The 26,837-nt window shown below is 35.9% G+C and overlaps 1 protein-coding gene across 2 annotated transcripts; it reads right to left on the bottom strand.

Moving 5' to 3' along the window:
* Window positions 1-342: 342 nt before the first annotated feature.
* LOC126266923 (uncharacterized) lies at window positions 343-26,837 on the bottom strand. 2 transcript variants are annotated; one of them, XM_049971614.1, is made up of 6 exons: window positions 26,620-26,837; window positions 26,328-26,470; window positions 7,689-7,873; window positions 7,316-7,476; window positions 6,108-7,223; window positions 343-5,749 (listed from the first exon to the last, which is right to left on the bottom strand). In XM_049971614.1, coding segments are annotated over exons 1-6 (1,668 nt in total). In that variant the 5' UTR covers window positions 26,622-26,837; the 3' UTR covers window positions 343-5,688. The 2 variants fall into 2 exon arrangements, with proteins under 2 accessions (XP_049827571.1, XP_049827570.1); XM_049971613.1 differs by having other exon boundaries at window positions 343-5,754; window positions 26,620-26,835.

Genomic DNA, 26,837 nt, shown 5'->3' with positions numbered 1-26,837 from the left:
GTTTTTAATATATTTTTCTCATGTGGAAGTTTCTTTCTATTTACACATTATTTTGACAAAAAGAGTCATTCAAATTATCTATGGAACATGTAAATATCTAACTAACTTAGTGTCATTTATAAACAAGTCTTACTAACATTTAATACTCTCAAAATAGAATGGTTTCAAAGCGTAAGTTCTGAACCCCCACCCCCTGCAGAGTCAAGTAAGGGCTCCTGTAGGATGCCCAGGAATTATTTCACACCCTCTCTGCAGAGTGTATTGTCGCTTAACTTACATGAATGATTACTGTTTTCTTTATTCCTTTTCAAATGACTACAATATTACAAACAGAAGTGTGTATATACTTGAAGAAATTTTATTACTTGGTAATATTACAGCAATATGTTGTAAGCAGCACATATATATTACAATAACTGTAGCATTATACTTCCAGCCTTGTTATATAACGAATGACCATTCACTTAAATAAGAGTAAGCTCACACATTATATCACAGTGACTGAATAATAGAAATGACAGAAATTACCATGGCCATTAGTGAAGGCCTTGCTATTTAAAAACAACAACAACATAGCAGAACCATCATACTGCAACATTTACACATGAATTACAGTTCTTCAACATTAATGGTCAATATTTATAACAAATTGCAGCTAACTGCAACAAAATAAAACTGGTTTTTCATTTGCAACAATAAAGGAAACTACAAAATGTAACATTCACTTTCACTTGATATAAGCATTCTCTAACAACATGAGTCTTGAAAACAACTCCCAGTTTTCATCTTAAGATTGGTAAGGGCTGCCAACATTAAACAGGTTTGAGGCAAAAAAAGAGGATAAAATAAAATATACACAGTACAATAGAGTTAGTTTTGGTGTGTAAGACAAAACACTACAAATGAGCAATTTAAGATTTTATGAAGCACCACATACATTTATATACAGCATTTTAAGCATGTAATTAGGCTAAATACATGAGAGCACCTTAGAACACACACAAAAAGAAAACTTTTCAAGAAATTGCTCCATGTAACTTGAATTTCTAACACTTGTTGGAATAAATATACGAAAAAGTAAAATAAACTTATTGTACTGAAAAGTGACTACATAGCATGGCACATTTTGTTACTGATTTTGCCCACTATTTCCTGGACACAATCAATAACAATGAAAATTGTAGTTCATGTACACTTCCTTTATGTTGCGTGACTAGACTCTCTCTCAAAAATTCGCATGCATACGTACAAACACTTCTGTACTGAGGAGACCGTGTGTGTGTGTGTGTGTGTGTGTGTGTGTGTGTGTGTGTGTGTTTTTCATACATGCACAATATGTATGAGAGTTCAATGGTTGAGCTAGAGCAAGCATCATCATATTTATGTGACTATTAGGTGTTAAATGCATCTTTTACCTGATGAATGGCTGTTTTTCCTAGAACCACAGTTATTTGGCATCCATGATGGTCCATTACTGTATACAAAGCTTACGGGGCATAATAATACACACAATGAATAAAAAAGAGGACTTTTAAACAATGGTGATGATAATCTTCCCTAACACAAATTATTCCATTGAAGTATTAATATTGTGTCTGTGAGCAGAAGCATAGTACTCAAACAAATTTTGTTTCATGATTTTAGGCATTTTAAAAATCACATGCATCATTTTAACAGTCACCACAGGAAGTGCCACAGTGCTACCGTATATTCCACACTTGTAATGTGTATAACTAATATTTTATTGAAATAAATGTTTTTATCATATGGTAAAATCTATCAAATAATCAGACCATAAACAAATAATACAATTACAAGAGATTGCACATAACAATGGAAAGGTCTCGAAAAATTCCATCAAGCTGCAGCTGCATTTGCATTCAAGATGGTAAAATACATTACAGAGTTAAATGATTCACATTGTTAACAGCAAAACTTTAGACCTGATACAAAAAAAAAAAAAAGAATACAAAGAAGTAGCTGAAAAGGTGACAATGACAAAAGTGAGATCAAATGTTTTGAAAGCACAAGCTTAAGTATCACTAAGCAAATCACTCATCTATCAGCTGCCTTATAAAACAAATGTAAGACCACTTTATACAAAAATATAAATTATCATACACTATACTGACACATGAGACAACAGTTACTAACTTTAGCACAAGCACATAGTGTGTCTCGCATGAAAAGTAAAGGAAAATAAAACACTGAATATCAGTTTCATGGATAACACCTTTGGCTGTTGCCAAAATGAATGATAAATACAACAAAGTCTATCTTATTCCTTCCGTTAACCACGTAAGTGCAAGAAAAATTGCATAAAATAAAATGCAAGTCAAAAAATATTGCTATTGAAACAGCTTTCTTATAAAGTATAAAATTATATTAAAATATATGAAAAAAAGCAACTATATACTTTCAGATCTGTTACAACAAAGAGGAGAGATGGTGATGCCAGATATGACAGGAATGGATTTTGGGAAAGCACATGGAGGAAGGAGATTAAATGAGGCAGTGTCACTCTTCCCCAGGCAAGTATTTATAATTGCTCAATACATTCTCACTGCAACTGAAAATAACAAAATTACACTGTGAAAATTGGCTGTCTATTCAAAGAACCGGGTGCTATCATTTCTTTTTAATACATTGGAATCATTTATTTGCAACTGTTATCAGCAGTGTTTGGTCTGAAATTTACTGGTCACTTTCATGAGATCACAAAGAACTGTATGGAGATTGTATTTGTTTACATTTTCAAATAAAATACAAGATGCATTCAACACATAAATTGTGTGCTTCAGTGAATATCCATGTTGATCAATATTATACCTTTTCTTAATCATGCCAGAAAGGCCCTAAAAGGATAATGGTCAGGCAAATTTATGAACAGGATATCTCACTTAACATCATCCACTCCCATATTAAAAGATAAAGAAATAGTTCTAAGTGTCATAACAGCACCATGTTCCTGGTGAAGTTGTGTTTTATAACAAAAACACCAAAACCAACATTTTCATGACACACCATGTTGTAAAGACCAGATTTGCTCAGAGCACCTTTTCAGATAATACTACATACTACAGAACCATTTTCAAAGACTTTGGTCCTCGACACAAACATTATTAATACATTTTAGCATGAAATATTAGTATAATGTAGCAGAAACTATTAATAATAAAGTGTAAAATTCAACAGGAATGTCTTCTCTTTAACTGTCACCATGAAGATGACCACAAAACACAACCACAAACATATTACTGAACTCATCTCCTGAAAGAAACATTATCAACAGCTACCCAACTTCTCTGCAGACTTCTGAACAACAAAGGAGGTTGCTAAATAGGGCATAACAGCTTTATGCACATGAAGGTAAGTTTTTCACTGCAACACAGTACAAAGTGCTAAAAAGTACTCTACTTTTCATTTAACATAGCATTGTACAATGTGGAACCAGGTTTTACAAATCAATCTTATACCCCTTAATTACATATATGACTAGGAGCTGTAATGTTTTGCCCACAAAAGAAATGGTAAACTATTGTGGTTTGTCTCCAACAACCAATCACTACCACAAATGAATATTTGAACTATCACCACTGAGTGATAATTTGTGGGTGTATGTGCACATTGCACATATAGACCAAATTACATGGAGATGAGCAGCTGTGCTCACAAACTTAAGTGTGAATATTTTCACAAATCCACTGAACTCACAACAATAACAACAACAACAATAATAATAATAATAATAATAAAAGTAAAGCAAATTTTCAATTTATAAATAATCATATTACAAACAGGACACTGGAAAACTGGAAAAATATAATACATTCCCAGCTGTGTTGCATATGAAGAATATTACACTTAAGACAAATGTTTTTAATTATAGTTTCCCATCAAGGTACAACAGCCCACCTGAAGTTGTTTACAAGAATAATTAGGAATTTATTTCTTTTTCTGACAGTACATTTGCAGCTTAACTCAATACAACAAATAAGACTTCAAAACATAATGGCAACAGTATTTTTTTGTTTCATTTTTAAGCATATCTCCAACTGTATGCAAGATACGGTATTTCAGATATAACACCAATGGACAGCTTTCTACACCTACTTATTTTCTTGTTTGGTAACTACATTCCATTACACACTGAACATCAAGTTGACATTTTCATAACAAGTTTACATCAATAAATATTTAGATACACTATTATATTTTAAACAAAATCTGACACATAGTCCACTTTGTGCTACAATTTTTGTTATACAGTGCTCATTTTCATAAAAGATAAAAGAGAATAGTCATAACAAGCATCAAAAACACATTTCCTCTTCATGAACTTACGAGTAAACAGATATTTGCATATTTCACTTGCTGACATATCACTTTTCTGCAAATTATCTGTTTCCCAAGATCTCAAATGAAGTAGTGCTACAAGTGTTTATTCTCCCTGTGATTCTTTCTATCTTTCATTTCAGCTAAAATTTTTACATTTAGCAGAATTCAAATATCAATAAAACTGCACAATTATACAACCACATTTAGGTACTACCAGGATACAAATATTCCATTACATTTACTGATGCTACGTTCTATAACAACAACATCAGTCTGATGCTGAACATACAATTCCCTAAATAGAAATTAGTAAATAATGACACAAATGTCTATAATCGAGATGCTGCGCGTACTGGCACAGTACTCCAAAAAATACACTGGGCAACTGCAATATGTAAGTAGTTTTAGAATACTGCACACATTTTTGTCAAACACAAACACTGTCCCACTTGGAATCCTGACTTTAAAATATGAGTTGGATCCAAATTATGTGCATGAAGCAGTAATTAGGATTATCAAAATTGAGCATGGTCATGTAAAACACTGCATTAGTTGTGTTCACATTTAAATGTGGACATTCTTTTGGTAGGTGAGGTGGAAACTGTTGAAAAACTAAATTAGCAGTGAATAGGACACTATCTGGATACTTTGGCCACAATTCCAAATGGTGCACATTTCCTTCTTACATAAACATTATCTAGTGTATGGTTGAGATTTAACAGCCTCTTCACCAAATTCATATGCAGGGAATGAATTTATACAGTTGTATAAATGTGCATAAAAACTTGCAGTATTCATACTTTGGAAGAAGAAAGTGTTTCAAACACGTATATCAGAAGTATCTGAACTCATAACAATTCTACATCAGACTGAGTTGATATACATGAGTTGTTTAAGGAAGCTAAATATCTTAATATTTTCCCTGGTCAAAATAGTTGACAAAATGTTCAAATGTTCACAATATAAAAATAACAAATAATTTTAACCATCCAGTTACTTATAAAGTACAAAATTTTTAATAGTGGAATTACTATTTTAATATGAATTGAAACATTTTGTTCAATAGAGAGACTAGTAACATCTTTGGCAAAACTAAAAAATGATTTCAAATATTTCAATGGATGTATGATTTCTGGATAATTGATTCTAATATGTAATTTATGATCTAACTGAAAATGATATTTCTTTGGCTTAGGAAAAGAATGATATGTTCACATTCCATAATCACAGAGAAGGGTATGTAACTTCCTTGACAAATCTTTAACATTTATCTCACAGTCACTCTTTTGGTAACGACTAGTACAAACAACAAATTAATAATTGCAAGACTCACCACTGCATCAGTTAGGATCAATAAACTCTATCAGACGGCAATGGTCGAAATTGTTGTGAAGTGATATCATGTCCAATTCTGAACTGAAACAATGCAAGATTAAATTGGCGTATGTTATATGTTTATTTTATCTTTACACTCATTAAGTCAAAATAAATAAATATACAAAGTCTAATGCTATTTCCTGAAGATCAAACTAAAAGAGAGTGACACGAATAAAATAACTGTAACAGTATGTTGCTTATTGTAAATTCTCCACTCTACTCTTATTTTAAAAAAGTCACTTAGAAAAATAGGAAGTAGTTTACAGAATATTTCTACAGCAATTATATAAATTACATAGTTATTAAAATTTAATATGAAACACTTGCTTTTCTAGAACTACATTATATTCATAAACTAGCACAGATGAAAACAGAGTGATAGTATACATTACCTGATGCAAGTGAGATCCTGCTTGTATCGAACTAGTCTCTTTTTCAGTTTCACAAATGAATAAAAGTATGCCTCAAGTTGAACATCCAATTTTTCACAGAGTATATAACAAAGAGATGGTGCTGCTTGTTCTCTTACAAATGGGCCACAAATACTGAGCTCTCGTAATGATTTACGACCACAATGATATAAAAACTCTATTATAACATCGGCGGTCACATTGCAGTAATCTAATTCAAGACGACGTAAGTTTGGATACGCAGAAGAATTTGCAAATGCGTTATTGAATAACTCAATATTAAAAAGAGGTGAGCCAGAGAGAGAAAGTTCTTCCAAATCTTGATTTGACAGCAGCCATTCCAAATATTCTGATGGAAAATCACTGTCTCCAGAATTAGAGCCAAATAGAAGTCTGCGAAGCCCAGGAAATGGCTTTGAAAGAGTCAAATCTTCAGGGATAATAAATGATTCTTCCAAATAAGAGTTGTAGTATAAACCTAAGCTTACTAAATTAGGACAGAGGTGTTCAATCAGCTGCATATCAACAGAAACAATTCCCTCCAGTGTGAAAGCATACAGATTTCTGCCACGAGCTTCTAAGATTGGCACAATACTACAAGCAAACAGATTTATAGCAGCTGAAGCAGGGTCATCCCACCCTTTGTGTGTACTGTCACCACAGCACTGGACATCTAGCTCTGTCAAATATTGAAGTTTCGCTAAAGGTGCGAGTGAGTCAGCTGGAGCACTGGCATCAACTTCAACACGGACTCTCTCAATAGCTGGACATGATGAAACAACTACAGCCAACATTCCAGGATTATCCTTCTTTGATATCTCAAACTCAATGTCTCTCAACTGATATGACATCATAGTAGAAGACAAGAGACTCGACTCTACACGTACCAGCCAAGTTCGAGAGGAATGCATTTTATAGAGCCCACGCACTACCTCTGGATGATGTAAGCTACGCAGCTGAGGGTTGTGTTTTAAAACAAGACATATGCCTGATGCTGTAACCTCTGTGTCCCTTATGTCGAGCTCTGTGAGAGTATTTATATGCTTCAGATGCCCCAATGCTTTGTCATTGAGAACACATGATCGTAATCCAAGAAACCTGAAATTCAGGGAAAATGTGTTACTGTTAATATGTATTATTTTATTACTGATATTGCACTACAACACAATAAACATGAGAAGGAGCTATACCTGAGATTTGGGCAATGACTCCGAATATACTTCAGTGTGGTGCTGTTAATATGTGCCATTGTCACAAAGTTAAGTGAAACAACTGTTTTCAAACAAGGTGCTATTGTTTTGAGACATGGGAGAGCTTCATATACATTCTTGATGTCAAGATACTTCAGGTTCTGCAACAAAATTTAAAATGGTTATGATTTATTGAAATTAGACAGAACTCAGTAAATAGTGACATGTGAGAATAACAAACCCAAAAAATTAAATATAGCATTTAATATACATTTATATGTTACATTTGACTACACTCAAACATAAGCAGATAACAATCACTTCCAGAAATATTACAATCCAAAATATACACACATTATTACAGTTTACTCACCCTACATGTTGCAGCAATATGGAGGAGGCTTGCCTTCTCTGTGTAATCTGTTATTGCAAGTCTACTGATGTGTTCAGTTATAAACAGTCTCCACTTTTCCTGATGCTCCAGCCAGAAGTTATACCTGTCAGGTAAACTATGAATGCGCACATAAGTATCCAGCAGTTCTTGCTCCAATGATGCAGCTACAAGACAAAGGAGGAAAATAATCTAACAAATGTAATACTGCAGCACAAATGTAATATCACAAATTGTTAATTACATTCATCTGGAACTTTTTTAAGCTCAGTGCCTCTGCTTGCATAAATTATGATTAAGAGGATGCACCTTCCAGCGAAATAGAGAAAGCTAGAAGGGGGTCACTTTTATTCATATTAATTAAATGCCTCTAGGAACATCTGACAATGTAGCACATTCTAACAAAACTGTTGAAATTGCCAATAAGAACTCTTGGAATCATAACAACAACAAAAATCTTTCTGGACCAAATTGTACATCATATGTGAAATGCCAGACATCTCGCTAGAAGTCAGTTTAGTACTGGTAGGTAAACTGTATGAACTTCTTACTCTAATCTTACAAAATTTGACCCTTTTTGTTTTTACTTTAGGAATCCATATTCAGGGCTTAATTTTACTTGCCGAGTTCACTGACTCAGGGAACCCAACCACCAGTTTAAATACGGTAGAAGCTGACATCAGTGGAATTTCTACATTTCACGAACAATAGTCACACCAATACAGAATCAATTTAATGACAAAAATGTTTGTGTTAAATTGTAATGAATGACCAATGACCACCTCCTGTCATACTGTGTATACGTCATTGCAGGGAATTCATTTTATAACAAGTAAAAATTTACAACAACAATGAATAAAAGCTATTAAACATGCATATGCAGAACAGCGTCACTCATTACTATTCTTACTGCTTGTGTCTTCTCAATTCATCTATGCTTTGAGAGGAAAGTTTAATCTCATCTTACAATCTCAGTGTGGAAACCAGCTGATAAATATGACAATTTTAAAAGATCTTTTAGAATAGCAGAAATTACAGTGTTTGTGGTCATCTTCAGGCTGCTTAAACCTCCCTTATTTTTGGTTAATCATTTTATCTGAAATTTATTTCAATTTAACATCTACTAACCGTCCTCTGATTTGTCTCCACTTCTAAACAGCACCATATCCTCCTCCTTCCCATCTAAATAGTTTCAGTTTCACCGTCCTAACATCTCCTTTCCTCCACATTTGTCAACTTTCTCACTGTTAGTTCAATTATTACTTGCCTCCAGTAATAGAAGTCATAACCAAAAAAATGTTTTTCACATCTGTGCACGTTATATCTGAAGCAGGACTGTGGCCAAAAGTTTAGCAACCCTTCAATAATCTATAGTCAGACAATTACATTCTATTATGTATTTTCATCATTCCACTATGAAATATACTTGACAGTTCAGTTGTAGAGATTGCCAGTGAATGTTCTCCTTGCACACTGTGGGCTTTCTTGGTTAATTATTTTATATTGAATGGTTGGACGTGAGACCGAGGGTTAAGTTCAGCACCCCAACTTGAAACGTTTTTCTTCCACAGTGGTCAATGGCATCTTTATTTTGCAAATTGAGAGAGTTATGTATATCTGTAAAGTGCAGTCAACTGTAATGGGTGTGTACGGATTGTAGAGTCATGTTGGCACTGTATCATGTTGAAAGAAAGAAGAGGATGACATCAAATACTAGTACATAGAACTCCTCTTCAATAGTACCAAGACTAAGAGCAATGCCAAGCTTAGCATCTCCTTACAATGGACAGACCACCACCAACAGTGTCACATGCCTTCCTTCTGTGAGACTTTGGAGAGGTTGAGAATATAACCCAGGACATTGGCACTGAGTATGGTAATCCCTAGCTGTACACCATGACCTTCCACTCCCCTCCCCTCGCCAATAATAGGGATGAAAATTATTTACTGCCAGTACTCAAACCAGTAACTTCTGAGTTGAGCTCCACTACACAAATGAGTATTAGAGCCTTCAGCTATGTGAACAGGCCCAATGTGTTGCAGTGATGTAACAGGCAACTGAATTCCTGATAAATTTCATAATGATAATAGAGGAAGAACAGGGATCAGTGAGGAAAAGATGTAAAGCAATTTGCAAAGCAGATTGATTTATCTTAAGGTGGACAATTCTGTTCTGAAATGAAATATAGTTCAGGCATCAATTAGCAATGAGATATGACACTTGGCAAATACTGATTAACTCCGCAAGATCAAAACCAAGACAAGACAACAACATTCCTGTCTGCGTAACACTTTAGTGTAACCATCTTAGATTTGTTGAAAGTTCTCTGGTTCCTAACTGGGTGGCGAAGTTAAATACCATTGTGTCTCAATGAGAGACGTATTCATCATCTTCTGCTTAAGTGTCAAGATCCTGCAGATGTTGCCATATTTATAAACGAGGGGCACCCCTCCTCTTGAGTGTGAGTGCCAGAGAGTTGCACACAGCTTGCAGATTGATAGCCCTCAATCTCATTAACAAGATTACTTCAATTGATTCCTTTGTTATTCTGTCCTAATAACCAATGGCTTGGCACAACAACATAGTTTTCTCAAAATCAAACAAATGTTTCATTTAGGATGTGCTCTGCTACCACTGATTCTCTTTGTGTCTCAGATGCATACATCTAATACGTACTTAGCAGTTTCTTAGAAATCATTAATATCAATCAGTTCCATAGGGAAGAATTCCTTCAGTTCCAATTGCACTGTTACTTCATTGTTGAATTAAATCACAATGAAGATGGATTTTATATTCATACAACTTAGAAGTTTATAGTGCTTCATTTCTGAAAAGACTATTAGGACAGAGAACTTAAAATTTGTGTGTGTTTCAGCAGTTCTGATGCTCATTGAACAGAATGAAAGTTCTGTTATTGTTATAATTAGTTTGATGTGGATGGTGTCATCCCCATCCTCCAAGAGAGAATCAACAGACAGGCTGATTGCTCTTTACACTAAGTAGTTCAAAGCAGGTAAGAAACAAGGAACTAATCACTTGAAGATACATGGCAAGAAATTCGATGAATAATTCCAACAGCACAAAATATTTTGAAATACATTGTGCATTCATGTCACTGTAAGTAAAGGAAATGGTCCACAGTGCAGTCTTCCTCTGTGAAACAGCTTTGGAAAAAGACATTTAGTATTTCGGCCTTTAGTCTGTCATCCTCTGTTTCAGTACCATTTTGGTCAGAGTATCTGGACATTTTATTTAGATCCACCTACTGCTTTGACATAAGACCAAAATTTCTTACGATTTTCTGCCAAGTCAGTACATAGAACTTTACTTTCGAATTCATTGAATGCCTCTCACATAGCCCTCCTCACACTACATTTCGCTTAGCGTAATTTTTGTTTGTCTGCAAGGCTTCGGCTATGTTTATGTTTGCTGTGAAGTTCCCTTAGCTTCCGCAGCAGTTTTCTAACTCGGTTGTTGTACCACGGCGGCTCTTTTCCATCTCTTACGATCTTGCTTGGCACATACTCATCTAACGCATATTATACGATGGTTTTGAACTTTGTCCACTGATCCTCCACACTATCTGTACTTGAGACAAAACTTTTGTGTTGAGCCGTCAGGTACTCTGTAATCTGCTTTTTGTCACTTTTGCTAAACAGAAAAATCTTCCTACCTTTTTTAATAGTTCTATTTACAGCTGAAATCATCAAAGCAGTAACCGCTTTATGATTACTGATTCCCTGTTCCACATTAACTGTTTCAAATAGTTCGGGTCTGTTTGTCACCAGAAGGTCTAATATGTTATCGCCACGAGTCGGTTCTCTGTTTAACTGCTCAAGGTAGTTTTCAGATAAAGCACTTTAAAAAATTTCACTGAATTCTTTGTACCTGCCACCCGTTAGGAACGTTTGAATGCCACATGTGCTATCAGATACCCTTAAAATATGGGAATTAGAAGTGAACAAATGGTAAGTAAAAGTAATGGTGGGGCAAAGAAAAATTTAGGAGAAGTTAAGGCTAACATAAAAAATGATTGCACCAGAAGTGATTCAGAAATAATCAGGGGAAACAATTTTGTTGTATTTGCACTATAGTCCAGAGGACAAAGTATGCTTAATTGGAGTAAAAAGTAGAATTGGATTGGTAAAACAGGCATTTATGTCTAAGAAAAACATTTTCACTAGAAAATATATGAACACAGATAGAAAATCCATTGCAAAATGATTTTTGTGGAGCACACTGCTCTACAGAAGAGAAAATTGGGCTCGGTTAATTGGAAAGGAATCAACTTGAATCTTCTGCTTGTGAAATGTGGATAAGGTGGACAATGAGAAAAACAAATGGTACATGAAGGAAAACGAAACCCATCTTATGGGAAGTAAATGAGAGCAGATTATTAAAGGAAATGAAGAGAGACAAATGAAATGTACTGGAAATGTCATCACACAACACTTTCATCATAAATATTCTTGAAGGGAAAGTTCTGGGAAAGAAAGGAAGAGGATGGGCAAGGGCACGGGCAACCCTTGGTGACCCATGGGCCTGATTCACATACTTACTCGAGCTTGAGGGCCGTCTCGTCACATAACACAATAACAATGCTCCTTGCACATGAAATCAAAACATAATGTCCTTGGCAATATTTATGGGGTAATGCAATGATATGAATAGCACTACCCATTTCTCAACATGGCATGCTAACAAATTATGCCTCAAAACCTGTATTTTTGACAGTACATTCGCTTTTGTTCACCCCAACTTTCTTTACTTACGACATTTTTACAATAGCCTTCCCAAAAATTTCCGTTGCAAAATTCTGAAATACCTCACTCTCCCCCCCACAAATTCCTTCTGTGGGCAAGATTGAAGTCAATTGTGGGCCAGATCTGGCACATAGGCCACTGGTTGTCCATCCGTGCCCTAGGACGAATTATTTGGAATTCATGAATAAGATGAGAGGTTGTGATAATGAAACGGAACTGAAATGAACAGCCAACTGTAGAAGAGAATGGTTGCACTAACAAGATGTCAACCTTCAGATGTGTATGGAAGCTTTTTCATTTATGGTTTATCTCTTATGATTTTCCAGGACACAATGTTTGTGGTATACTGCCCTTATTTAATGCAGTTCCACGATTCAAATCATATTTTGATGTATTACGTTTTTAAATCTCAGTTCAGTTTGTTGGCAATTATTTAATTTTTTCTTTTTTATCAAATTAGCCATGTGAGGTGTGTTTCTGTGTATAGGAAATCTTAAAATGAGCAAATAACCAGCCTGGTAAGGCATTCTTTTGTATCTACGTCTTTCTCTGACCCCTGACTTCTTCAATCATACATGTGTCTAAAATCTAAACATACACTGAAAACTATACAGTCAAAAGAGAGGCTGGTTGCTCTTTACAACCAGTTGGTTGCACAAGAAAAGAATCACTGAGCCAATCACTTGGAAGTATTCATTGAGAAATATTTTGAAATATCTTGTGAATTCATTATCACCTAAAGAAAATAGTCCACAGCTGAAATTGGGGATGGACAATTGGCAAATGAAAACTGCTGTCAATTACAATGTAGTGCACCACCTTTACGCAAGCTGCCAAGCCCAAGAACACTGAACACTTCTTAACAAACTTTGTAGGTATTTGCCACAACCACACCAATAATTTTTCATCCCTGCTGCATGGACTTTAACAATCCATGTTCTGTACATATGCTTCAACAGATCTCTTCGTACAGACAGTTTCTTGAAAATCATCCCACACATGTGTTTGAGGAATGGACAAGACTAAGCACTAAGCAATGTGTTACACAGTGAGGGATAGCAGATGAACAGAATCGCAGTTCTCCAACACTGCGCGTGCGTGCGCGCGCGCGCGCACGCACGCACGCACGCACACACACACACACACACACACACACACACACACACGCACGCACACGCACGCACACACACACACACACACACACACACACACACACACTGAAAGCAAGACTTGTTCTAAAAATATTTGATGCTATTTTAACTTGTGATGTGTATTTTCACTCTTGTATGGTTTTCTGACACCTGTAAATCAAATTCAAATTAACAGGCAATGCCTGTATGTTGTTGTGATCTTTAGTCTGAAGACTGGTCTACATGCACTCCTGTCAGCCAGTCCCGTCTTTTAGTCAAGTTGTGCCATAAATTTCTTTCTTCCCCAAATATGATTCAGTGTGTTCTCATTAGTTACTCCATTTACCCATATAACATTAAGCATTCTCTTGTAGCACCGTATTTCAAGCCATGTTTCAGTTCTGCACAAGGCTACACTCAAGACAAGTATCTTCAGAAGATACTTCCAAAACCTTAGATGTATAATATACGTCAACACTTCCTTCTTCTTTTATTTATAGAAAGGCCTTGGCCATCATCAGTTATTTTGTTGACCAAGTAGCACAACCCACCAACTATTTCCTAGTCTACTACCTTCAGCATTACCTGATTCAATTAGACTACATTACAATGCCCTTGTTTTACTTTTGTTGATGCTCATCTTATAACCTCTTTTCTAGGCACTATCCTTTTCATGCAACCAATTTTCCGAGTCCTTTTCTGTCTCTAAAAAACTTATGATACCAGCAAACCTCAAAACTTTTACTGCTTCTTCCTGAAATTTTGATTCCCTCTCAAAATTTCTCCTAGGGTTGGCTTCTGTTTACTTTTTCAGCAACACTCATGTTTGTTGAGCACAAATTATTTACAACTACATCACAGAAAGTAACAGGTCCTGTCTCTTCTGGAAGCATGGTGAACAAAATGGATGACTTCTGGTGGTGAATTATTCATTGTCAATACAGTGCTCTGGAAGTGTGTTGAACAACTCACACATCAGTGCTGGAGAACATAATTTATTAAAATAGTTCTGTGGCAGTCAAAACTGTCAGCACATACCTTCTTTTGAATTGGAATTATTACATTCTTCTTCAATTGTGAGGGTATTTTGAACTGTCCCATACAAACTGCACAACACGTGGAATAGTTTTGTCACGGCTTGCTCTCCCAAATATCTCAATAATTCTAACGGATTGTCATCTACACTAAGGGCATTGTTTCTTTGAATGTTCAGTCAAATTCTTCTTGCAGTATCCTATCTCCAAACTCTTCATCTATATCCTCTTCTCTTTCTATAATACTGTCTTCAAATTAATTTCCCTTGTAGAGTCCCGCCATATATTCCTTACACCTTCCAGTTCTCCCTTCTTCGCTTAGTACTGGTTTGCTGTCTGAGCTCTTGGTATTCATACCGCAGCTCTGTCCTCCAAAGGTCTCTTTAATCTTCCTGTATGTGGCACCTATGATTCCCCGAGGTAAGCATGCTTCTGCATCCCTGCATTTCTTATCTGACCATTGCTGTTCTGACAGTTTGCATGTTCTGTCATGTCAATCTCACATTTTAAATGTCGGTGTTCCTTTTTGTTTGCTTCATATGCTGCATTTTTGGTTTCTTCTTTCGAAAATTAGATCAAGTCTCTCATGTGTTATCCAATGATTTTAACTGGATGTTTGTCTTTCTACGTAATACCTTGCAAGGCTCTCCATTTGTCTACTATTGTGTTTTATACCCTTTTTCCAGTCAATTGTTGCCTAATTTTTCAGAAAGTTCAGAGCTGGTGAATCAAAAAGGACACACTGCCGCGCAACACCTTCACTCAATAACGTTTGGGCTATCTACAGTACCAAATTGATAGTGAACGTCTGCTGCTGAAAGGTTTTGCACTGGAAAAAAATTACCACACAATTAAATATTTGTTCCGAGCTGGACACTATACAACACAACTCGAATTTTGCCCTAAAACTGCCCATGTTCATCTCTTAACTAAAATAAGAGGAAAGTCCTCATTTAAAGCTGTATTTTATCTCTTATCAAACTATATAATGAATTCTGTTCAATGTTGTGTATAGTTAAGAGGAGGGGGAGAGGGGGCGGGATGGAGATTAGGGGTGGTGTGGTGATTTGAGAATTTCTGTGTAAATTCTAGAACCACTCAGCTTTCTACCATTTCCAACACACAGTATTCTAGATACGAGTGTGGGATTGTAAAATTCTACCTAGTGCATGTCACATGTTTGTGTGTGTGTGCAGGTTTAAAATCAGCCATGGAAAGGAAACAGACACAGCAGTCGAACGGCACCGACAAGTACCTGTTGGGCAATCCACAGAGATTTTAATGTGTATGTAAGAAAGAACCATGGAGTTTTTATGCTGCTTTGTGCTTATTGTGTCACTGACTATTGTTATTCGAAACAAGAACAGTAGAAAAAGTATTATTGTAGAATCTTGACTCAGCCTTGGTAGAGCCAAGACGTATTTTCCGATTCATTTTAAGAAAGTCATGGTAGTCAAGCCAACTTTCTTTTAACTGTAACTCATTTTGTTCTAATGTTCAACGGTATGAGACACTTACAGAAATTTGCATATGTATGTAGAAAGTGTGAATTATGTTCCGCATTAAAGTCAAATACATTGTTAACTGACAAGAAGGAAAGCTTGTATGTCTACTCATTTTATACGTAGAAAGAGCCTTAAAAGTTGCTGTGCCTAGCGCTATTCAACGGAGATGAAGATAAGAGATTTTCCAGCAGCAGACTATCCTGTAAAGAAGAGGGGCTGCAAAATTCCAAGTAAGTCACCTCGTAAAGAAGTGGAAGGTGATTTGAGGAAATAAATCAGTATAAATCACACCCACACTTTAAGTCACCAGAACATTAGAGTGCAGCAGCGGTGGCTCTCACCAGAATTTGAAGCAATGCATAAATGGTGAAGAGGCTCTACATGGAGAAGACTATGTTGTACAGTTTGGGAAATAAATGCATTTTATGTAAAATGTTATGCATGACAATCAATTGAAAGCTACTTAAAGAATGCATTCTGCCCCAAATCTTGCAAATCTAAATCGATTATGAATTTTGGTCAAAGCCAAGACAAGTTTTAAAGCTTCGTTTGGCGGACAATACCAACATTTAAAAAAACCACTTCCGAGTAGCAATCCCTTGTACTGATCTCAAGTGACACTGTTTCCTGAAGATTTATAAAACTTCAATCAAAGTGAGACAGTGAGTGATGTACTCTGCAGATGAATGCAGGATGAAGTACACTTTGTATGCTTCAGGAGTTGGGTTTTGATGGAAGACAATAGTTCACATGGTTTTACACAGTGATTGTGAATCAAGTTATTTGTGGCCTAATCAATGACAGTAAAGAAATATTTTGACATAGGCCTAAATTGATTACAATACACACCAACAAGTGTACATAATTTTGCTTGGGTCATACACAGGCAACATAAAACTAAAGCAGACTGTCAAATCCCTATGTCTTGCTCTTCAAATGTTGCAGAGCTGTGGCGAACTGTACTCTGAGTTTTGTAGCCAAGGAGGAACTTCAGTAACAATATGTGAAATAAATTAAAAAAATACGCAAGCATTTCTGGACCACATAGCTATTCGAGTACATTATTCCACAGCGCAGAATAATAGGCCTTCACATGGTAAAAGCCACTGCCAGTGCAGAAAGCTATAGCACCTCCAGAAGGGTGTTATTACCAATGGTAGAGAGAGGTGCCAAAAAATGGTTTAAGAATATTACCACATCCAAGTATTGCATCACAAGCTGTATTTCATATTTATTCATCATGTGGATGATACAGCTACTGATAATTGTACAATAATAAGATTTTGCATTAAAAATTACATGTTACATTTAGATTTTACATGAAAATAATGATTTATATTTTGAATACCAGTATAGTTTCTTTCTAACTCATAAACCTAACTGTTAATAGGTTCAGTAGACATATCTCAAAATGACTATGTTGTCGATCTCTATCAGAGGTAGTTTGTTGTACAACTTCATGCCAGTAATTTGCTACTATATTGGTACTTACATAATCTAGTTTATTCTAAATCTATATTACTCCTGTTTCTTGTTCCACAAAAGTGGGTGGCACTTCTGTTTGTTAAAAGAGCCTGGCTGTTTTTCATTGAGGTGTGGCAAGCTTTAATACATAGGGAAGGTGCAGTTAGTATTTTTAGTTCTGGTTGGAATGAATCTTAATCTGTAATGCCTGTTATTTTTATCACTGCTCTTTTGCTTTTGCAACATAAACAATGTTTTACCACCATAACAGTTGTCCCATACGATATTTGTATTTGTAAAAGTGAGATTGTAAGAAAGCACAATATTCAGACAGAAGCTGTTCTTCACTAACAAAGACTTTTAATTTGCACAATAAGAAAATCATTTGTGATTGTTTATCCACAATTTCTCTGGGTGTGCATTCCATTTCAATTATGGGTCCAAATTGATTCCTAGTAGTCTGAGAGATTCACACTCATTTACTTTTTCAGTCAGTTTATACAAAAAATTAGTATTTATAGAGATAGTTTAGGTGAAAAAGTATTTAGTTTCAGTTTTGCTTTTATTTTTATGCCACCATAGAGCAGACTTGTCACTGTATCTCTTTTCACTTTACATATATTGGGGTTAGTTATTATTGTATCATCATCATCAGCATACATTACACCATAGTAACTGGTACAGAATTCGATCTACAATTATTTACTGTGACAACTCATTTCCTGTCTAAAATACAATTTGATTAATGACAGTTTGCCCTCCTTGACGTCATGATTTTCAAATTTTAATATTAGGCTACCATGTGATACAGTGTCAAATTCTTTACTCAGATCAAGTAGCACAACATGGGCAAATGAACAGCTTTTGAAACATCTGAGAAAATCTGTAACTACAGACTTCACAGCTTCAATAGCAGATTGTCTTACAGTCATAGAACAAAGAGATTAGATTATTATTCTCAAAGTAGTTACTTGATTGCTCATTCACACAGAGTTCTGTGACTACACATATTATGAGAATAATAAACTGGGACAAGAACTGTGGATTTCATGTCATCAGGGACTTTTCTAACTTTAAACATGCAGTTTGTAAGTTAAGTCAGGAGCCACTTTGAATAAGTCTGACAAACCTTAAAGATATCCTCACAATGTCAGCTATCAAGTTTGTATAAAATTCAGTATACATTGTGGCAACTAACAACAGTCCCCTTGAAATAACTTACAAGTTATTTTTATCTATTTCCAGTGTAGCAGGTTTTCCATGACCTGTGCAGTTCATCATGAAGTTATGTAATACTTCAGGTGAGATTGGTGTCACTTGTGTGGTTCTTTGTCTCCTTGCTATGCTGTCCACTACCTTCATTTGTTTTTAGAACAACACTCATCAGTAACAGGGAACAAAATGCGTCGCCAGTTGTGCTGGAGAATGTGGGATGGACACTTCAACATTCCAATTGACTGTATTTTTAATATAATATGCTGATTCATGAACATTGTTCCAATTTCCTAACATATCTGTACAGCATCCAGAGCAGGTTAATGCACCCCTGGCAGAGAGTCTGTTCTCTGTACCAACCTAAGAAAACATTTCTTCTGACAACTAGAGAATGCACCACAGCAGCATAGCCTAAGAAGTTAGCTTCGTAAGTCACGTATTATCTTCACACAAAATAAATTTTATTGCCTGTTATTTGGCATTAGTATGGATGTCAAGATGTGTTAATGCATCACATCAGTTATATGTTTATTGTCAACAGCTTTTTCCCCCTGGGAGTGATCACTGTCCTACCATTGTTTTTGTTTGTGGCAACAAGAAATGTTATTTCATCTTGTAGATATTCATTATAATAGACCATATATGTGATAAAACAAGCATACAAACCTCAGGCACACATGACCGCCAACTCCAGCAGCTTGGACACCCATTATCGCCAACACCTGCTTGAGTTGGTGGCCATGTGCACATGAGGTGTGCTTACTTGTGTGAATGAATGGTATTTCTCTTCCTTTTTCTGACAAAGGCTGTAGCCAAAATCTTATGTGTAAGTGACTTAACTGTGCCTGTTTGCAACGCTGGCATTCCAAAGGCTTTCAATTTCTACCAATTTGAAACACAGCAGCCAAGCACTGGGAACCCTTCTTTTCTACCCTTGGACCAGAAGGAACAATTTTAATTATGTATTTTGAGTTGTAATTGAAATAGTAGTACTATGGAATTAACAGGGATATATTCACATTCCCCATTGGTTAGAAGAAATTTATAGTTGGTAGGTGCCCTTTTCTTTAACCAGGGACTTTGATATGTGGTCAAATTCTAATTCAGTATTTGATTATTTAAAAGCCATGGTTTTATTAGTATGATGTTTTTCAAACATTATGGTCAAGTAGTTACCTGCATCAGCTTTGACAGCCTTTCAGTCTGAATTTCTAGTCACCACGTTTAAAATAATGTATTTTAAAGAGATATTCATATTCAACTATTTTTGTGGAGATTGTTAAATTTCATGTGATTCACTGTGATACTGTGTAAGCTAATTCATTTACTTAAAATAATGTTTCAGTTTCTACCATTACTAGTTTTTAGCAGTCAATGTGTCACCGGTTGAAGAAAGATTGGACCTTGTTTATGTAACTGGTAATTAGACTGCTATATTACTTTCTCATAAAACTACAAAAAACCATATTAACTGCTAATGCTTACTTGCAAGAGGCAAATTTCAGCACTGCCAATGACATTTTGGAGGGGGGGGGGGGGGGATTGAGACTGTCGTGGGGGTGGGGGGAGATGTTTTCGCCTCATGGAGGTATGGACTTGGTATCCATCCCATCTCTTTGGAAGTCTATAGCTTCCTCAAGTGAATTTTTGTTTTGATACAGCAAAAATTACTTTCTCAGACCTCCAAGCTTCTTATTGCCTCTGAATGATGTCTAGTACCCTTTTTAAAGATCAATATACTGCACGATCTGGCATATGGGTAATTTCCATTAATGAACAATTGCACATGAGAATCTGAAATCAATGAACGAAATATACTGGTGCTACAATACATTTGGTTTAGATTTAATAATAAAATCAGATCAGTCAACGGAAGCATGCAATTCCACCAGTCTGCTTTAAGGGGACACAGTCGCAAACAGACTCAAAAAAATCGAATTTTTTAAAATCTTAATCTATGCTCTAATTATTTGGCTACAAAATGCCGTTTGTTTCATACAAATCTGATTATTAGATTTGGAGTTATTAATTTGTTCGTGAAGCATGGTAACTAGCGCCACTACCATTTTTGCTGTGTCTTGCACAGTAGTCAGCATTTACTATAGTACAACAATCATTTATGTTCCACGGATATAAATACTCTTTATTTGGGTTGCAAGAGAGAATTGTTATTCTCATGTTTGCCAGCCTGTCTGCATTGGCCACTATCATTTGTCAGTTTCTTCATCCTAGTTGTTTACGTTTTGGTGATACAAATGTAATGATTTTGTGAAATGTTATAACACAATGAGTAGAATAAGGAAGTTTGGATATAAGCCTAAGTTTCGTGAAAATAAATATGTAAAAATAAACCGTGAAACTGCTAGTTTTGAACAGAGGGCAGAAAACAATATTGAAAGTGAAGTCAGTGCAAGTGTCAGTGCTTCAAGCAAGAAGCTTCTAGGTGCTGCCGGTTTTCAAAGTGCCTCTCAAATGCGTGACAATGCAATATGTGGTGTGGACAGTGTTTCTGTTGTTACTGACACAAACACTCTGATCTCCACGAGGTTATTACGTGAACTTATCGAAAAACACACAAATTGTAAAAACTGTGGTGGAAATATTACTTTGCACGAAGATGTGGTGAAAACCAAGGGAATTGTTTGTAATTTAGTTTTGACATGTTTGGAATGTAGCTGTACTGCCAATACAATGTCATCCCACGTAACAAGAAGCAGATTGTATGAAATCAATATAATATTAGTGTATGCACTTAGATCTATAGGAAAAGGGCGAAGTGCAGGTGCTGTTCTTTGTGCAGTGATGAACATTCTACCACCTCCAAGAAAGTTTAATGTTTACAACAAGACTATTGGTGTAGTTGTAGCTGAGGTAAGCGAATCTACAATGTTGAAAGCAGCCAAAGAAGCAGTTCAGTTGAATGATACGAAATCTGACCCAAGGCAAATTTCTGCTAGTTTCGTTGGCAGAAACGTGGGCATACATCCCTAAATGGCAATGTGTCAGCAACTTCTTTTGATACTGGGAAGGTTCTGGATATTGAAATTATTACTAAGTTCTGTGACATCTGTAGCAAAAATCCCACTATACAACATGTGTACAAAAAGGACTATGATGGTTCTAGTGGAGGCATGGAAGTGGCTGGTGTTGCTAACATTTTCAAAAGGTCTGTGCAGTCAAGAGGTATCCTCAATACAGACTATCTTGGGGACAGTAAGGCTTATCAGAAAGTGGTAGAAAATAAACCTTATGGGCCTAGAGTCAAAATTAATAAACTGGAATGTGTAAGACATGTACAGAAAAGAATGGGATCACGACTTCTAAAGATATGCAAGGAAAAAATGTTAGGTGGTAAAGGGGGCCTGAGAAAGGCTGAAATAGACAGGATTCAGACTTATTATGGTATGACCATTAGATATAACTGCAACAATGTAGAAGCAATGAGGAGAGCCATCTGGGCTATATTCTTTCATAAAATTTCAACAGATGAGGAACCACAACATAACCTTTGCCCACGGCGACCTAACAGCTGGTGCAAATTCAACAACCCAGCTACATCTTCCAGCTACAAGCACAAACATTCAATTCCAAAAAATCCTGCAAGCTGTGAAACCCATTTTCAGAGACCTTAGCCAACAAGATCTCTTGAAAAAGTGTCTCCATGGAAAAACTCAAAACCCAAATGGAAGTTTGAAAGTCATTTGGACAAGGCTACCAAAAACTGTTTTTGTTAGAAAAGAAACGCTAAAATTTGGTGTTCATGATGCAGTGATGTGCTTCAATGCTGGTGTGTCACAGAAGACTGATGTATTAAGTCTCCTGGGAACAAAGGTTGGTATCAATACTAGATTAGATTAATACTTGTTCCGTAGATCATGAATACGACACTTCGTAATGATGTGGAATGTGTCAGGTTAATGAAAGATGTCTGTACAAGATATTACATCACACAAAATATTGCATGATACTAATGCTGAAGTTAGTTTCTTTCCCTCCCTTAATTTACATCTAAAAATTCAGCCAATGAGTAGAAGGAGTTGTCATCTAGAAATTCTTTTAATTTATTTTTAAATGTTGGTTGACTATCTGTCAGGCTTTTGATGCTGTTTGGTAGGGGACTGAAAAAGATTGACATGGACCGTATCTGTTATGCTGATATTTCTGCAGGAAATGCTACCAAGGAGGCCAGGATAGCCAGAATATAAAATAAAAGAAGAAAGATCAAGAAGCTGAGCCACAGTATAGCCCTGTAATGTTATAAAAGTGTGTATGTATGACATTGTACATTACTTTCTTGCATGTAAAACTTTAATACCATTTTTATCAAAACTACAATTTTTGACCTTCTGGTACACTTTTCTCAGAACCTATGACTGCTACAGACATCAGACTCACAGTATCTCTTGTTAATACAGCGCTGATTAATTACATAAAAAGATAGACCAGTAGTGATGAAAAGAACAGATTTACAAGCTCCAAGGTGTTTTTAGAGAAATTTTAATTTTTTGTCTTATAGAACAAAAAAAGTGAAACATATAAAATACATTAACCATTTTTTTGTGTGATTTGAGAATGATGTTTTCAGCTGTACACTGTGAAAGTTTCAAGTCTTTATCTCCATTAGTTACTTCAGAAAGTGTACCTGAGGTTTGCTTGTTTTAGCATTGATTCCTTATGGGATTTCCCTCGCGACTGTGTCCCCTTAACCTGTGACGTTAATATTGGTGTGGTGTGCGACATAACTAAGGCCTGGAGTTTATGAGTTGGTTGCGTTTGTAGATGTTATGTTGATGTATCTGCCCTGTAGTGGTGGATGTGGACATACTGAGTTTAACACGTGGTATAGGGTTTATTGGAGTTTTGGCTGTCATCGCGCTAACTTGGTTTTGAGTTTAGGTACTTGAGTATTTTGTTTATGTGTTAAGCGTTTTTGTTAGGTTTGATTAGTTTGGTGTTCGTTGTGCGGAAAAAAGTCTGATTACTTTTATTGACTTTTTGTTAGGTATGGTTAGGACAGTGAAGTTGCCAAGTGTTTCATTACAATCTGAGATGGGTGACGATATGATGTCTGACACAGTCTTATTGCTGAATATGTTATGTCACATTTGTGGCAACAACATGCGGTTGACAAGAGTTCCAATGACATGAATATGTGGCATTATCTGTGTGTGTGTGTGTGTGTGTGTGTGTGTGTGTGTGTGTGTGTGTGAAGAGTAAGGTGATGTGGCTTGGGGTTGACAGAAATTGTCACACATGTGCAAAACAGTGTGGCAGGTGTCAGCAGAGCAAAATCTGCTGTCATGTCCTTGGTCTATAAATCATTCAGCACACCTTCAGCCAGATTTGGGCAGGCATGTGTTGGTCTTATGGGCCCCTTTCATATTACAATGGCTGTTGTTACGTGGTAACATTAGTGGATTGCTTTACCTGGTGGTTGGAGGCACTCCTGTGACCACGGCTATCTCAGGGGGTTACATCACAAGGTTCAGCATGCCACATATCATCACAACCAACAAGGGCTGGCAGTTCATGGCATTCTTACTTCAGGAAACCCTATGATTATGTGTCTGCCCCTGCATAACCTAGGTTGTATTGCTGGATGCTTTTGTTGGTAAGTAATTTTTGTTTGATTTTATTTTCTAGCAATTGTGATGGTGTGGGTGTTGTTTATTTATGGTAGGTTGGTTGTGTTTTAACCTATGTAATGATTATGGGATATTTCGGTTTTTGAGTTCTTGGTTCCACTTTTCTGAGTTGTAGATGCTGATTTTTTGGTGTCGATAGCTATGGTTGAGCTATATAGCTCAAGGGAAATGTCTGAGTCATGTAGTTTAATTAGTGTAGTGGAATGTAGTAATTTAAATTTTTTTGTTATTTGTTTTTCTTGTTGTACTTTTAGCTTGTCCCCGCCCAATTTTCCATGGATATCCTGTTTAGTTTCACCTTATTTTTGGTGTAGATGTTATTGTGGCGTTTTTATTTTTGTCCAATTTGTTGGTGCATGTTAAAGCTGCCGTACTGATGATGCTATGGGTCAAAGACAAGTGGAATCTGAAGCTTCTGCAATCCTAGCAAAAAGACAATTGTTTATTGGCAGGCTTAGTTGGGCAGTTAGCAATATTTGGACTATATAAACCATTTAAAGCAAATATCAATAATGAGGTCCTTTCACTCCACAGATTTATGCCTTACCAGCCTGCACTCTCTGTAACTAACAGGGGTATTGTTAATATTCATTTTACTTGTTAATACTCACCTGCATGCAACAAAATTTCAGTACTGCCAATGACATTTTGGGATGGAGGGGAATGTCAGGGAAAGACGGAGGAGGTAGTTTTCGCCTCCCGAAACCAAAACTTAAATAAAATCAAAACTGAAGCCATGTAATACTCCGTACGTGGTTGTATCTTATCATGATGGAATGTAACACTTATCTGATAACAGAGTACAGAGTATTTTGAGAGATTTAGACATTGCTTTTGCTTCAGATTTTTGTGTCCAATATAAAGACAATATTGTATCACTTGTTATGGCAGTAATGCAGTTGTCCACAACAACTTGTTGCACTCTGGCACACACAAACTTTAGGCTTAACTACTACTAAATTTTTCACGACAGTCCGATCTTCTGCTCTCACATTTGCTGGCTTTGCTGACTACATACCAAACTGTGACATTCCAACCTAATTAGACTTTGAGCCGCACTACAGATCAGTCTGTCGCCACAACCAGGATTTCAGGGGTGTGAGCTCCAATACGTAACTTTAGCTTTAAATTCTGATATAACAACAATTTCTTGAGCGATACTCTTAGAGAGTTTATTGGAAAATATACAAAATAATAGAAAGATAACCTCACAAAATTACACAAAGTCTGCATAATAATAATAATTTGTTTCTTTTTCCCTTTATTGTACACAGAGCTCCCCATACTACATTCATCCTAATCAAGGCTATTCTTTCAAAGACAACATACTGATTTAAAAATTTGTTAGTCAATAAAAACTCTTAACATGCGTACTGCTGGATTAAAGTAGTTCTACATGTGTGGATTTATAAAATTTGAAGAATAGTTCAGAATAAAATAAATTTCCTGCTTTTAATCCTCCCACATTAATTAAAATGTCATTATATGGCGTCTTTATCCATGACATATTCTATAAAATAAGTCAGCTACTTTCCCTGAATAGAACACAGCCTCTGAGGAAAACTTAATTGTTTAACAAATTGCACGAGTAAATTATAGAATTGGCAAGTTTTACATTGTGTCTACCTACTCGGCACCATATTTAACTCAAGATATAAATTTCTGTCATTTAGTTTACTACCAGTAGAATCGCTGAAGTGTGAAACATTTCTATTGTTACCAGGACTTTAAACCATTTACAGCGGACACGATGTGTTCACCGTGCATATTTACGCTACAACGTACGAGTATCAATAGACAAATTTTCGCATATATACGCTACAACGTATAACGAACCTTAAGAGAGAATTTTTTCAGTACTTACGCAAGACGCTAAATGGGCTGTATTTCTTCCCATTTTTGTCATGGTCCTTCTTCAGTTTCAACCAAAAGTTGACATTACACACAATGCTATTCAGACATATGTTATAAAGGTTCTGAACTCTGTACGTGGGCATTTTGATACTCCTGCAAGAGTTGAAACAACTTTTATTGAACATATATCGTTAATAAATAGTATTATTTTCAAAAACATGAATTGAGCCTCCCACTCTACACAGGTCACGCTAACAAACGCCGACAAATACTTTTCCAGGACAATATATACATTTACGTACATTTACTTATATTACTAGAACTGATACTCTTCTCGGGGACAGGTAAAGCACTCTCAAACTTAAATAAACTCCATTTTAATAACACTACACTGCTTTACGTCGTATTTGAATATCGATTTGTTTACAACCTACATCTTCACCCACACGTCAAAGATCCACTGCTAACAGTGGACTCCACAGCTAATGCGACAAGTAAAAATTATTGTCGTGATCTAACT

Source organism: Schistocerca gregaria, chromosome 4 (genome assembly GCF_023897955.1).
Source record: "Schistocerca gregaria isolate iqSchGreg1 chromosome 4, iqSchGreg1.2, whole genome shotgun sequence".
Taxonomy (NCBI): Eukaryota; Metazoa; Arthropoda; class Insecta; order Orthoptera; family Acrididae; genus Schistocerca; species Schistocerca gregaria.
The sequence above is the reverse complement of the archived record's forward strand: the minus strand, read 5'-3'. Positions and strand labels throughout refer to the sequence as shown.

Coding starts and splice junctions, on each gene's coding strand:
- LOC126266923 (XM_049971613.1), bottom strand. Junction 7,874..26,327: donor CAGCCCATTTAGCGTCTTGC/GTAAGTACTGAA, acceptor TTTGTCTTGTAG/CTGCATCATTGGAGCAAGAA. Junction 7,224..7,315: donor AGTCATTGCCCAAATCTCAG/GTATAGCTCCTT, acceptor CCTGAATTTCAG/GTTTCTTGGATTACGATCAT.